At 45.4% G+C, this 16,186-nt stretch overlaps 1 protein-coding gene across 1 annotated transcript in view; it reads right to left on the reverse strand.

Moving 5' to 3' along the window:
• LOC141180631 (uncharacterized protein C8orf76 homolog) overlaps positions 1-15,831 on the reverse strand; it is a 182,609-nt gene extending 166,778 nt beyond the window's left edge. Inside the window, exons 1-2 of the mRNA XM_073660707.1 lie at positions 15,690-15,831; positions 12,738-12,835 (exon numbers count right to left, since the gene is read on the reverse strand). Of these exons, the coding sequence (XP_073516808.1) occupies positions 12,738-12,821 (84 nt within the window). The 5' untranslated portion in view covers positions 12,822-12,835; positions 15,690-15,831. The remainder of the gene's footprint in view (positions 1-12,737; positions 12,836-15,689) is intronic.
• Between the last annotated feature and the right edge of the window lie 355 nt (positions 15,832-16,186).

The raw sequence follows: 16,186 nt of genomic DNA on the forward strand, positions 1-16,186 counted from the left end.
TCACGCTACTGCCACCATATTTTACGGTTGGTATGATGTTCCTTTTTTGAAATGCAGTGTTACTTCTACGCCAGATGTAATGGGACATACACCTTCCAAAAAGTTCAACTTTTGCCTTGTCAGTCCACAGAGTATTCTCCCAAAAGTCTTGGCGATCATCAAGATGTTTTCTGCCAAAACTGACATGAGCCTTTGTTCTTATTGCTCAGCAGTGGTTTTCATCTTGGAACTCTGCTATGCGTGTCATTTTTGCCCAGTCTCTTTCTTATGGTGTAGTCATGAACACTGTCCTTAACTGAGGCAAGTGAGACCTGCAGTTCTCTGGATGTTGTTGTGGGGTCTTTTGTGACCTCTTGGATGAGTCGTTGCTGTGCTCTTGGGGTAATTTTGATCAGCCGGCCACGCCTAGGAAAGTTCACCATAGTTCCATATTTTCGCCTATTGTGGATAATGACTCCCACTGTGGTTCGCTGGAGTCCCAAATCTTTAGAAATGGCTTTAGAACTTTTTCCAGACTGATAGATCTCAATTACTTTGTTTCTCATTTGGTCCTGAATTTCTTTGGATCGCAGCATGATCTCTAGCTTTAGAGGATCTTTTGTTCTACTTCACTTTGTCAGGCATGTCCTATTTAAGTGATTTCTTGATTGAGAACACGTGTGGCAGTAAACAGGGCTGTGTGGGGCTACGGAAATTGAACTCAGCTTCCCAAAGATGTGACAAATCACAGTTAATTTATGTTTTAAGGAGGGTGGGGCATCACTTTTTTCACACAGGGCCCTGTAGGTTTGGGTTTCCTTTTCCCTTAATCATAAAAACCTTCCTTTTAAAAACTGCATTTTGTGTATACTTGTGCTATCTTTGTCTAATAGGAGTCTGCTGCTGACATTGGTATTGGGGTAATGTCCCCTAATTCTGTTAATATCCTCCATCCTGGTATGTATGGTCCCTCCTTCCTGGTATATGTGGCCCCCATCCCATCTTGGTATACGTGGCCCTCATCCCCATCCTGGAATGCATGGCACCCATTGATCCCCCATCCTGGTATTCATGGCACCCCTTTGATCTACCATCCTGGTATGCATGGCACCCCCTGATCCCCATCCTAGTTTTCATGGCACCCCTTGATCCCCCATCCTGGTATGCATGGCACCCCTTGATCCCCCATCCTGGTATGCATGGCATCCCTTGATCACCCATCCTGGTATGCATGACACCCCTTGATCCCCCATTCTGGTATGTATGGCACCCCTTGATCACACATCCTGGATATATACAGTAACAGACCAAAAGTTTGGACACACCTTCTCATTTAAAGATTTTTCTGTATTTTCAATGACTATGAAAATTGTACATTCACACTGAAGGCATCAAAACTATGAATTAACACATGTGGAATTATATACTTAACAAAAAAGTGTGAAACAACTGAAAATATGTCTTATATTATAGGTTCTTCAAAGTAGCCACCTTTTGCTTTGATGACTGCTTTGCACACTCTTGGCATTCTCTTGATGAGCTTCAAGAGGTAGTCACCGGAAATGGTTTTCACTTCACAGGTGTGCCCTGTCAGGTTTAATAAGTGGGATTTCTTGCCTTATAAATGGGGTTGGGACCATCAGTTGTGTTGTGCAGAAGTCTGGTGGATACACAGCTGATAGTCCTACTGAATAGAATTTGTACTATGGCAAGAAAAAAAGCAGAAAAACACGTCCCCAGCATGAGACACCCATTCAGGGCCAGCGTAAGGGCAGGCAGACTAGGCATCTGCCTGGGGCCTCCAGCCCGTGGCGTGCCGCTATAGGGCCCGTGAGTTCGTCCCCCCGCATCGCGCATTGAACTGTATCGGTAGCGGGGGAATGACTGTGCCTGCAGAGTGGAGCTGCTGAGACGCTCTGCAGAGCATGGAGCAGCTGGAGAACGAGGAGAGGTGAGTATTGTATGTATTTGTTTTTTATACGTGGTGACCATAATACTGCAGAACTGGGGGGCTGCATTATACTCTATGGTTGGGGCCGAATTATACTTTATCGAGGACTATGGGTTGCATTATATTATATGTACTATATGTTTGGCTGCATTATACTATAGGGAGGCTGCATTATACTCTATTAAGGACTGAGGAGAATGCATTATACTATATGAAGGACTATGGGGAGTGCATTATACACTATGAAGGACTATGGAGAGTGCATTATACTAAAGGGAGGGCTATGGGGAGTGCATTATACTATAGGGAGGGCTATGGGGCAGTGTATTATACTATATGGAGTGCTGTGGGGCAGTGTATTATACTATACACAGGGCTATGGGAAGTGTATTATACTATATGGAGGACTATGGGGAATGTATTATACTATATTGAGGAATATGGGCCACATCATACAATATGGAGGGCTGTGGGCCACATTATACTATATGGAGGACTATTGGGAGTGCATTATACTATATGGAGGACTATGGGCCGTATATTATACTATATGGAGGACTTTGGGGAGTGCATTATACTATTTAGAGGGGTATGGGGAGTGTATTATACTATATGGAGGACTATGAAGTGCATTTTACTATATGGAGGGCTATGGGGAGTGCATTATACTATATGGAGGGCTATGGGGAGTGCATTATACTATATGGAGGGCTATGGGTAGTGTATTATACTATATGGCGGACTATGAGGTTCATTATACTATATGGAGGACTATGAGGTGCATTATACTATGTGGAGGGCTACGGGGATTGTATTATACTATTTGGAGGAATATGGGTCACATTATACAATATGGAGCTCTGTGGGGCACATTATACAATATTGAAGACTTTGGGGAGTGCGTTATACTATAGGGAGTATATTATACTATATGGAGGCCTATGAGGTGCATTATACTATATGGAGGGCTATGAGGTGCATTATACTACACTGTGTTCCAAATTATTATGCAAATAATATTTTCTCAGATTTTCCCAAATTGCCTATATGAATGGCAGTCATTGTAATTTTCCAGTCAAATAACTATTAGAGTACAATTGAAAGGTTTTTGTACAATCTGCCTATGATAACAGTATATTTTTAAAAAAATAAAACACTCAAACTGCACTCGAAATGCATGTTCCAAATTATTATGCACAGCAGAGTTTTCAACCTTTTCATTTTAATAAAGAACAAAAAAATGGTCATTTTTGAAATTATAAGCATTAGCAGGTTATTACACACTGAAATCAAACAGTTTTCAACTCAAAACTTTATTCTAGGTGATGTTACATTTGCACATAGGACCCCTTGTTCGAAAGGAGCTTCTGAACTCTCTCATTCATTGAATTTGTCAGGTTTTGGATGGTTTCTGCTTCAATTGTTTTGCATGAGGACAGAATACCCTCCCAGAACTGTTGCTTAGATGTGAACTGCCTCCCGCCATCATAGACACTCCTTTTGATGATGCTCCAGAGGTTTTCAATGGGGTTGAGGTCAGGGGAGCATGGGGGCCACACCATAAGTTTGTCCCGTTTTATGCCCACAGCAGCCAGAGATGCAGATGTGTTATGTGCAGCATGAGACGGGGCATTATCATGCATGAAATGATCTCGATGGTCCAGATGGATGGAATGGAGGATGGCTGGTTGATGGACACCCCATGCAAACACGGCTACGGCGCCAACAAGGAGGAGGTGGAGTAATGTTTTGTGCTGGAATCATGGGGAGAGAGATTGTCGGCCCTTTTAGGATCCCTGAAGGGGTAAAGATGAACTCCATAATGTATGTTGAGTTTCTCAAACAGTACTTCCTGCCATGGTTCAAGAAGAAGAACCGTGCATTCCGCAGCAAGATCATTTTCATGCATGATAATGCCCCGTCTCATGCTGCACATAACACATTTGCATCTCTGGCTGCTGTGGGTATAAAACGGGACAAACTTATTCAATGAATGAGAGAGTTCAGAAGCTCCTTTCGAACAAGGGGTCCTATGTGCAAATATTACATCACCTAGAATAAAGTTTTGAGTTGAAAACTGTTTGAGTTCAGTTTGTAATAACCTGCTAATGCTTATAATTTCAAAAATGACCATTTTTTTGTTCTTTATTAAAATGAAAAGGTTGAAAACTCTGCTGTGCATAATAATTTGGAACATGCATTTTGAGTGCAGTTTGAGTGTTTTATTTTTTTTAAAATATACTGTTATCATAGGCAGATTGTACAAAAACCTTTCAATTGTACTCTAATAGTTATTTGACTGGAAAATTACAATGACTGCCATTCATATAGGCAATTTGGGAAAATCTGAGAAAATATTATTTGCATAATAATTTGGAACACAGTGTATATGGAGGACTATGAGGTGCATTATACTATATGGAGAACTATGAGGTGCATTATACTATATAGAGAGATATGGGGAGTGTATTATACTATTTGGAGGAATATGGGCCACATTATACAATATGGAGGACTGTGGGGCACATTATACAATATGGAGGACTATGGGGAGTATATTATACTATATAGAGGGTTATGGGGAGTGCATTATACTATATGGAGGGCTATCGGGAGTGTATTATACTATTTGGAGGACTATGGGCCTCATTATACAATATGGGGGGCTGTGGGGCACATTATACAATATGGAGGGCTATGGGGAGTGCATTATACTATATGGAGGGCTATCGGGAGTGTATTATACTATATGGAGGACTATGGACCTCATTATACAATATGGGGGGCTGTGGGGCACATTATAAAATATGGAGGACTATGGCATGTATTATACTAAACACGCAAAATGCTGCCTATTCATTGAGTAATTGGATTGTTTATGCCAGAACAAAAATCCTTGTTCTCAGCAGCACATCGGCCGGTGTAACCTGCAGATGTGCTGCTGATAACATGATGCTGTATGGGGACAGATTGATCTATTAGTGATTGTTCTGTATCCATCATTCTTCCTCAGCTGGTGTAAAGAGGTCGGGAAACAAGCGTCGAACGGCTTCAGTATTGTGGATTGCGCTCGTTTAGCGGCCTGATCTCAGCACATGTAAATACAAGCTAAATGTTTGTGTGGTGCTGTATGTCAGCATTTGGGACCCCACTTTAAACTTTTCCCCAGGGCCCCACTTTATCTAAAATCGGCCCTGCACCCATTTAAATGGTTCCCGTACGCTGCACAGACTGGGAGAGAGAGGGGAGACTATTTGTGGCTTATGTAGTGGCGCTCAGTTTTGTGGACATCGGAGGGAAAGTTTTCTTTTAATTTATGAAATTCAATTCATGTGCTAAATTTACAAAAATAATATTAGTAACAATTCAACTTTATTTTAGTCCTTGGGTTATGGGTGAGGATCTTTTGGCAGAAAGAACAGAGGAAGGACAAACGGACACAAAAACCACTCAGACATTGGCCTCTTACATAATGCCGTCTGACGCCGAGTTCAGAGTCAAATGGTTTCAGAAAGCGACCACTTTCCTAATGAGCAGCGAGTAAAGATGATCAGCTCTCCGCCATCACTGACTGTCTGCCAACTGGAGCTTGTCCATCTCTAATCATTCCTGCTCAATGGGGGCCACAATATTTTTACTTCACAGTAATCCCTGACATCTTTTCGGAGTATATTGTATACATAGTGATCTTTATACGGCTGGAGCACTTAGCAAATCAGATGGCATGCAGGTAGCGTTGTGCGAGATCCAGTATGCCGTCCTGCTTCTATCATTAGAGGGTCCTGCTAGAGAACAGCGGCCACACTATTATACTGTGTCCAGAGTTACAGGAGTCTGTCAGATGTGGACTGCTACGTTGCAAAAAATACTTAATTAAGTTATTTTTTTTCAAACTGGATTGATATGCAAAATATTTTTAATAAAATCATTTTCTTATACTTGCAGGGTTTCTGTTTATTCAGTAATGTTGTAGCTGTTTTCTCTCACTCTGTGGATGATTGTAAATGAATACAGTTTCCTACATAATCATTGCAGCAGATCAGTTAAAAACGGGTGCCATATGTGTTGTACCCAGGGCCGGCATCACCACCCGGGCAAGAGCCTGGGCCCTGAGCGAGCAGGGGGCCCACTCACCCTCTGGGACACCAGCGCGCTATGGGGCCCATGAGTCGGCGGGGCCTGATGCCAGCGAATGGGCACTTGCACTGGGCCTTCCCCAGTGCTTTAAACTGTTTGCAATACTTACCTCTCCCTGTTCCTCTGCTGCTCCTCTGTCTTCTGCGTCTTCTTACTCTGTGACATCTCAGGGCAGAGGGCGCGATGACGTCACTACAGAGCGCCCTCTGCTGAGCAGTCCCAGTGCAGAGAGTCGGAAGACGCTGATGAGACAGGCCTGCTTCCAGCAAGGAGCGGTGAGTATTTGATTTTTTTTTTATGTAAGGAGTATTATATGGAGCTCATTATGTATGGAGTATTATATGGGGCTCATTATATATTGAACAATATATGGGGCCCATTATGTATGGAGTATTATATAGGGCCCATTATCTATGGAGCATTATATGGGGCCTATTCTTTATGGAGCAATATATTGGGCCCACTATTTATGGAGCAATATAAAGGGCCCATACTGTGTGGAGCAATATATGGGGCCCATACTGTATGGAGCAATATTTGGGCTCCATTATTCTGTATGGAGCATTATATGGTACCCATTATGTATGGAGCAATATATGGGGCTCATTTTACTTTATGGAGCAATATATGGGGTCCATTATACTGAATGGAGCAATATATGGGGATCATACTGTATGGAGCATTATATGCGGTCCATTATTCTGTATGGAGCAATATATGGTGCCCATAGTACTGGATGCAGGACCATGTGCTGCCCATAATACTATATGGAGGACCATGTGGTGTCCATAATACTGTATGGAGGACCATGTGGTGTCCATAATACTGTATAGAGGACCATGTGGTGTCCATAATACTGTATGGAGGACCATGTGGTGTCCACAATACTGTATAGAGGACCATGTGGTGTCCATAATACTGTATGGAGGACCATGTGGTGCCCATAATACTGTGTGGAGGACCATGTGGTGCCCATAATACTGTATATGGAGGACCATGTGGTGCCCATAATACTGTATATGGAGGACCATGTGGTGCCCATAATACTGTATATGGAGGACCATGTGGTGCCCATAATACTGTATATGGAGGACCACGTGGTGCCCATAATACAGTATATGGAGGACCACGTGGTGCCCATAATACTGTATATGGAGGACCACGTGGTGCCCATAATACTGTATATGGAGGACTACGTGGGGCCCATAATACTGTATATGGAGGACTACGTGGGCCCATAATACTGTATAGAGGACTATATTGTCTGCACTGTGCGCTGGGAGGATTCGCCGGTTTCTGAGCTGTTGTAGACTTTACAATAGATATCACTCATGTAATGTGAGAAGTCAGTGAAATCTTTAGCATTGTACTATACCTATATTTCTGTGCATCATGAATCGTGGTAGGTGTGAAAGGGGCCCACTGAGACTTTTGCCCGGGGCCCATGAAATCCTGGAGCCGGCCCTGGTTGTGGCATCTATTTCTTTTTGTACTGTATGCATGAGTTTTAATGGCGAATTTCTTTCAAAAAACAGTGGGATAAACAGTCATCTGAACTTGTCCCTTAACTTACATTGGTCTGTGAGGTGATCTGAAAGCAGAAAATCCAATGCTGACTTCTATAACATTTGGGGTAACTTTCCCGCATTGGTCTCTACATAATCTGTGAATTCAGGGAACTGCTAGATCTGCAGCAGATAAAAGAGGGATTATATCAAAATGCCATCATGCAGACCAGCAAGTGACACATCGCTGGGATAAGGTCCTCTGCCCCGACTTGTTGCTTTTAGATTACATAGCAAAAACCTGATGACAGTTTCCCTGTAATAAAATATCAGAGCTTCTCACATGGGAAATACAGCGGGTGGCAGATACTGGCCTGGAATCCTGCAAATACACAGTACTGCCGTCGCCTATACAGTGCATTGTGAAAGGATTTGGCCCCCTTAAACTTTTCTACCTTTTGCCACATTTCTGGCTTCAAACATCTACTATATAATTGTCTTATCCCGTCTGTCTGTCTGTCTGTCTGTCTGTCCGTCCTGGAAATCCCGCGTCGCTCATTGGTCCGGCAGCGGCCAATCAGCGCCGCGGGATTTCTGAAAAAAGATGGCGGCCGTTAGCGGCTCATCTGGCAGACGGAGGTCAGCGGCGATGCAGCGGGGAGATGAGCGGCGCTAGCAGCACAACTACCCCGACCGGCGCCGCTGACCTCCATGTGGCTAACGTCGGAAGATCAGCGGCTCGGCCCGCTGATCTCCCGACAGCAAGTGTGAACGGAGGACCGGGGAGCGGCGCCGCCGGTCGGGATGCTTCTGCTGCGAGCAGCCGCTCATCTCCCGGCTTCTCGCAGCAGAAGGAGCCGCACAAGCAGCGCCGCTCCCGGGCCTACACTAATACGACGCTGATTGGTCGCGGTGGCCGGCCGTGACCAATCAGCGAGATGGGCGGCAAATTTAAACGCCGCTCTGCTGATTGGTAGCGTTGGCCGACCGCGACCAATCAGCGAGATGGGCGGCAAATTTAAACGCCGCTGTGCTGATTGGTCGCGGTGGCCGACTGCGACCAATCAGCGAGATGGGCTGCAAATTTAAACGCCGCTCTGCTGATTGGTCGCGGTGGCCGACCGCGACCAATCAGCGAGATGGGTGGCAAATTTAAACGCCGCTCTGCTGATTGATCGCGGCCGGCCACCGCGACCAATGAGCGAGATGGGCGGCAAATTTAAACGCCGCTGTGCTGATTAATCGCAGCCGGCCACCGCGACCAATCAGCGATATCGGCGGCAAATTTAAACGCCGCTCTGCTCATTGGTCGCGGTGGCCGGCCGCGACCAATCAGCGAGATGGGCGGCAAATGTAAACACCGCTGTGCTGATTCGTCGTGGCCGACAGCCGCGACCAATCAGCGAGATTGGCGCCAAACTTAAACAACGCTCTGCGGATTGGTCGCGGCCGCCGGCGACTGCTACCAATCAGCGATTTTGGCGCCAAATTTAAACACCGCTCTGCTCATTGGTCCCGGCCGCCGGCCGGCCAAGACCGATCAGCGAGATTGCCGGAAAATTTAAACAACGCTCTGCTGATTGGTCTATTTTATCGCCAAATTTAAACAAGCTCTCCCGTCCTCACTAACACAGTTCGCTGATTGGTCGCGGCCGCCACCCATGACCAATCATTGCCGCCAAATTTAAACACCGTTTTGCTGATTAGTCGCGGTTGCCGGCCGCGACCAATCAGCGATTTTGGCGCCAAATTTAAACAACGTTCTGCTGATTGCGCCCGGTCGGCCGCATACATATTCTAGAATACCCGATGCGTTAGAATCGGGCCACCATCTAGTAAAGATATAAAATTCTATTTTTCTGGGGAAGAATCAACAACAAGTGGGACACAATCGTGAAGTGGAACGAAATTTATTTGCTATTTTAAACTTTTTTAACAAATTGAAAAGTGGGGCGTGCAATATTGTTCGGCCCCCTTGAGTTAATACTTTTATAGTGCCACCTTTTGCTGCGATTTCAGCTGCAAGTCGCTTGGGGTATGTCTCTATCAGTTTTGCACATCGAGAGGCTGAAATTCTTGCCCATTCTTCCTTGCAAAACAGCTCGAGCTCATTGAGGTTGGATGGAGGGCGTTTGTGAACAGCAGTTTTCAGCTCTTTCCACTGATTCTCGATTGGATTCAGGTCTGGACTTTGACTTGGCCATTCTAACACCTGGATACGTTTATTTTCTAACCATTCCATTGTAGAGTTTGCTTTATGTTTGGGATCATTGTCTTGTTGGAAGATAAATCTTCTTCCCAGTCTCAGGTCTTTTGCAGACTCCAACAGGTTTTCTTCCAGAATGGTCCTGTATTTGGCTCCATCCATCTTCCCATCAATTTTAACCATCTTCTCTGTCCCTGCTGAAGATAAGCAGGCCCAAACCATGATGCTGCCACCACCATGTTCGACAGTGGGGATGGTGTTTTGAGGGTGATGAGCTGTGTTGCTTTTACGCCTAACAGATCATTTTGCATTGTGACCAAAAAGTTCGATTTTGGTTTAATCTGACCAGAGCACCTTATTCTACATGTTTGGTGTGTCTCCCAGGTGGCTTGTGGCAAACTTCAAACGAGACTGTTTATGGATATCTTTGAGAAATGGCTTTCTTCTTGCCATTCTTCCATAAAGCCCAGATTTGTGCAGTGTACAACTGATTGTTGTCCTATGGACAGACTATCCCACCTCAGCTCTAGATCTCTGCAGTTCATCCAGAGTGATCATGGGCCTTTTGGCTGCATCTCTGATCAGTCTTCTCCTTGTTCGAGATGAAAGTTTAGAGCAGTGTTTCCCATACTCCTGTCCTCACAGACCCCACAGGTCATGTTTTCAGGATTTCCATAGTATTGCACAGGTGAGAGAATTCCTGATGCCTTGATGATACTTCCATCACCTATGCAATACTAAGGGAATACTGAAAACATGACCTGTGGGGGTCCGTGAGGACTGGAGTTTGGGAAAAACTGGTTTAGAGGGACGGCCGGGTCTTGGTAGATTTGCATTGGTCTGATACTCCTTCCATTTCAATATTATCGCTTGCACAGTGCTCCTTGAGATGTTTAAAACTTGGGAAATCTTTTTGTATCCAAATCCGGCTTTGAACTTCGCCACAACAGTATCTCAGACCTGCCTGGTGTGTTCCTTGGTCTTCATGATGCTCTCTGCACTTGAAACAGAACCCTGAGACTATCACACAGCAGGTGCATTTATACAGAGACTTGATTACACACAGGTGGATTCTCGTTATCGTTACCAGTCATTTAGGACAACATTGGATCATTCAGAGATCCTCACTGAACTTCTGGAGTGAGTTTGCTGAACTGAAAGTAAAGGGGCCGAATAATATTGCTCGTCCCACTTTTCATTTCTTATTTTTTTTAAAAAGTTTAAAATATCCAATAGATTTCATTCCCACTTGTTGATTCTTCCCAAAAAAATTTGAATTTTATATCTTTATGTTTGAAGCCAGAAATGTGGCAAAAGGTAGAAAAGTTCAAGGGGGCCAAATCCTTTCACAATGCGCTGTATGTACCACTCGCCGACCTCCCTCTGTGAGAAGCTGATGGTTATTAATTATGGAATACAATGTTTTATTATAGCGGTGAGCAGAGTCGGACTGGGGTGCCCAGGGCCCACCAGGGGAACTGACTCTAGGGGCCCACACTACAGCCCACCATAAACGGTTTTATTACTTGTTATGCTTTTCTATAATGCACTATAGTTACATGATTGGCCACACTGTGAAGCACTGAGCGGCAGGACTTTGTTCGAACAGTCATTCCGTACTGCCAGAGTCCCTTTAATGGTAACTTGTCACCTTGAAAAACGCTATTTATCTGCAGATATAGGGGTAATCTGCAGGTAAATAGGGTTTAAAGCCTGGTTAGACAGCTTAATGGAAAAGCGTTGGCTACACAGAGAAAATTACGTTTTATTCTCCCTGCCGCAACTCGCTTCCTGTTATAAGGTCGGTGCAAGGAGGGAGACATTACAGTCACCGCGAACTACAAAGTGAGGGTGCTGCAATAACGTCCGACACCTTGATTGTGACACTTCCATGGAGCCCAGCCTCAGGCTGAGCTTCATTGAACGACTAACATGGCAGCAGCATCTGGCAACTAGTGCTGAGCGAGCATGGTCGGATAAGGTGTGATCCCAGCATGCTCGGGTGTTATCCAGGTATCTTGTAATGTTCTGCTAATATGCTTGAGTCCCCAGGGTAGCATGTTTTGCAGGCAGACGCAACACATGCAGGAATTGCCTGTTTGTTAGGTAATCACTGCATGTGTTGCTTCTGTCTACCGCCGCAAAACATGTTACCGCAGGGACTCGAGCATATTAGCAGAGCACTACAAGATACTCAGATAACACCCGAACATGCTGAGATAACACCTTGTCCGACCACGCTCACTCAGCACTACTGGCAACCCACCAGCAACCTGCAACTGTGTCACAGGGGGCTGAAGGGAGCAGGTGACTGCATGCACCGGCCATCGTGCTATCTAAATGCCGCTGTCAGTGATTGACAAGGGCACTTAAATACTCAGAACAGCAGCAATCAAGGCGAACTCTGATCACTGCTGTTACAGGCAGACGCCGGCTATGTAACACAGCCGACATCCGCCTGGTATGGAGCAGGCTCAGCTCCTGAACCCGCTCCATACAAGTACAACCCTATGGTTATGACAAGGTTAGCAAATTTCACTTGTCTGTTCCTAAATGTGGAAAGACAAATGGAATTCCCTAACACATGTGAGCAAGTCCTAATAGATTTAGTAAAGGTGCCCCAAGCATATGAATGTTATTACACACCACAATGGACTCTTACATACACGCATCTTACAAAAATACATATTATTCCAGATACGTAGACACATACAAACACACAGACGCGCACAAACACATTAGTACAAGAATACATCATCTGAACCACCATCATTTGTAATGTCAGGTCAGCCCCATATATCTTTGTATCGCATAAACCTACAACTCCCAGTATGTAATTAACAATAGAGATACTGGGAGTTGTTATCAGTCATCATCAGACTGTGGACCATACAGGAACCACAGTACTGATGAGACACAGGCAGGATCACAAATGAACATTTACATCCAGGTATCTTACCTCTTGTCCAGTCTCCATGATGACTTTTCTCATCCACAGCTCGTCTCTGCAGACTTCCATCTTCTCCGGTCTTCTGCAGCACATCCCGACACGATGCCCTTAAAGATAGCAGTGTCATTATAATGCTCCTGAATAAAAATATCTACACTGAGCCCCTGAATAAACCTAACTCTTACAATGCTCCCTGCACAAAACATGACATACACTCTACCCCTCTTATGGTACCTGCTCTCCACACTGTCCTCTCCTTACCATACTGGGCCCCCTCTTCACATTGTCCTCCCACACTGTGTCCCCCCTATACTGCCCAGTCTCTATACTGTGCCCCTTCATCACACTCCCCCCTCCTCAGCATACTGTTCCCTCCTTGCTGTGCCCTCACACTGTTCCCCCCATACTGCCGCATCTCTATACCTTCCCCCACACTACCTAGTATCTGTGCTGTGTCACCTCACACTTTTCTCCCTCCATACTGTCTCCTCACACTATTCCCCCACTCTCCATACTGTCTTATACATCCCTTCCCCATTCTGTTCCCGCACCCATTCCCACCCCTCCCCTAGTTCACCATACTGTTTCTTCACACATCTCCCCATTCTGTCTCCTAGAATTTCTCTCCCATCTCTCTCCAAATATAATAAATCTTCGGAAGAGCACACAGACATGCAGAAGCACGCTTACACACACGAAAACAAGCGCACACGGACACATACTAAGGGCTCTTTCACACGTCAGTACATGCGGTGACCGTTTCCACACGTACCAGAGACACTGACACACGTAGACCCATTCACATGAATGCGTATGTGCACATGTCAGTGTGTTTCCACTTTCTACAGACCATGTGGTGTCCGTGGGCAAAACACGCTGACATGTCTGTTTTTTACCTGATGTCCAGACCGCAAAATGTCCCGCACACTGATGACAGTTAGCACCCGGTGCTTGGGAAGAGCGCTGAGAGCTGCCCTCATCATAGATCCCTGCCGGCTCTGCGATCAGCACCCCAGGGTCAATGATGAGAGTAATAGTCTATACCCGCTGTGTCCAACTGTAAAAAGAATAAAATAAAAAAATCCTTATACTAACCTCTACTAAGTGTCACCCGCTGTAATCCGTGCGAGCGCTCACGCCGAGGAGAATGTCTCCTGCAGCGAGTGGGCTCCGGAGCTGCGCTCAACAAGCGGTGCCCTGTGATTCACTAAGCGCAGCTCTGGAGCAAGCTCGCTGCAGAAGTCATTCTCCTTGGCGTGAGCGCTCGCACGGATTACAGCAGGTGACACTTAGGAGAGGTGAGTATAAGGATTTTTTTATTTTATTCTTATTTTTACAGTTGGACACGGACACAGTGGGAGTAGACTACTACTCTCATCATTGACCCCGCTGCTGCTGATCACAGCGCCTGCAGGGATCTATGATGAGGGCAGCGCTCAGCACCCGGCTCTTGGGAACAGCGCTAACTGTACACTGATTCCCAAGCGCCAGTATGTGTCACTTGGATGACACACAGGTGGACACGGATATCTCCAGTCCCGTAAATATCAGGACATGTGAAAGAGCCCTAATATACACACGCAGATACACATACTCACAGAAATGGGGACAAGTACACACACAGGCAAGCACACACAGAAATGCACAGACACACTCAGACAATCACACACAAAAATGCAGACACGCAGGGAAGCACACACACACGTGTGAAGACACATAAGCACACAGGCATACACAATGTACACATACAGGCATATACACACATACGCACACAGGCATATACACACACACACACACACACATACAGGCATATATACACACACAGACATATACACACACACACGCACGCACAGGCATATACACAAACGCACAGGCATATACACACACTGTACACACACACAGGCATATACACACACTGTACACACACACAGGCATATACACACAGGCATATACACACACTGTACACACACAGGCATATACACACACTGTACACACACACAAGCATATACGCACACTGTACACACACACAGGCATATACACACACTGTACACACACAATGGCATATACACACAGGCATATACACACACTGTACACACACAGGCATATACACACACATGCAGGCATATACACACTGTACACACACAGGCATATACACACACTGTACACACACAGGCATATACACACACTGTACACACACAGGCATATACACACACACAGGCATATACACACTGTACACACACAGGCATATACACACACTGTACACACACAGGCATATGCACACACTGTACACACAGAGGCATATACACACACTGTACACACAGGCATATACACACACTGTACACACACAGGCATATACACACAGGCATATACACACACTGTACACACACAGGCATATACACACACAGGCATATACACACACTGTACACACACAGGCATATACACACACAGGCATATACACACACTGTACACACACAGGCATATACACACACAGGCATATACACACACTGTACACACACACAGGCATATACACACACAGGCATATACACACACTGTACACACACAGGCATATACACACTGTACACACACAAGCATATACACACACTGTACACACACACTGTACACACACAGGCATATACACACACTGTACACACAGGCATATACACACACTGTACACACAAGCATATACACACACATGCAGGCATATACACACTGTACACACACAGGCATATACACACACTGTACACACACACTGTACACACACAGGCATATACACACACTGTACACACAGGCATATACACACACTGTACACACAGGCATATACACACACTGTACACACAGGCATATACACACACTGTACACACGCAGGCATATACACACACAGGCATATACACACACTGTACACACACACATGCAGGCAGCATATACATAAAAATCCATACAAACACACAAATATTACAGTACCTTGGCTTGTCTCCAGCCCATACAGTGTACAGACGCGCCCCTAATGTGGGAGACTGCAGTGCAGGGCGCGCTGTGACGTCACTTTTAGCAGACGTACGGCCCTGTCTGCTGAATGTGACGCTGCAGTGCAGCCCCTGCCCTGCTCTCCTGCTCCCAGGCCCCTCCCGCTACTGTACTGCTTGCGTGCGCCCTTAAAGGGTCCACGACCACTTTTTTTTTTTTTATTCTCCTGTTCCCTCTGCAAGGGGCCCGGGGCCCACCGGGAAATTTCCCGACGCCCCGCCAGGCCAGACCGAGCCCGACTACAATGATAAATAAGTGCTACAGCTCATAAGTCTAATAGATGAGATACAAGGGCGGCAGTAGAAGCATTTACCTCACTGCCCACTAATGAATGAAACCAAATATTGCCGAATAAGGCTCATTTGGATATGAAAAGATATCTATTGTGATCCAAATAGTTTTCTATATATAGAGACTGGAGAGACGGCTGAACA

This window comes from Phyllobates terribilis, unplaced genomic scaffold (assembly GCF_046119375.1).
Source record: "Phyllobates terribilis strain yellow unplaced genomic scaffold, ASM4611937v1 Scaffold_34__1_contigs__length_13252353, whole genome shotgun sequence".
Classification (NCBI taxonomy): Eukaryota; Metazoa; Chordata; class Amphibia; order Anura; family Dendrobatidae; genus Phyllobates; species Phyllobates terribilis.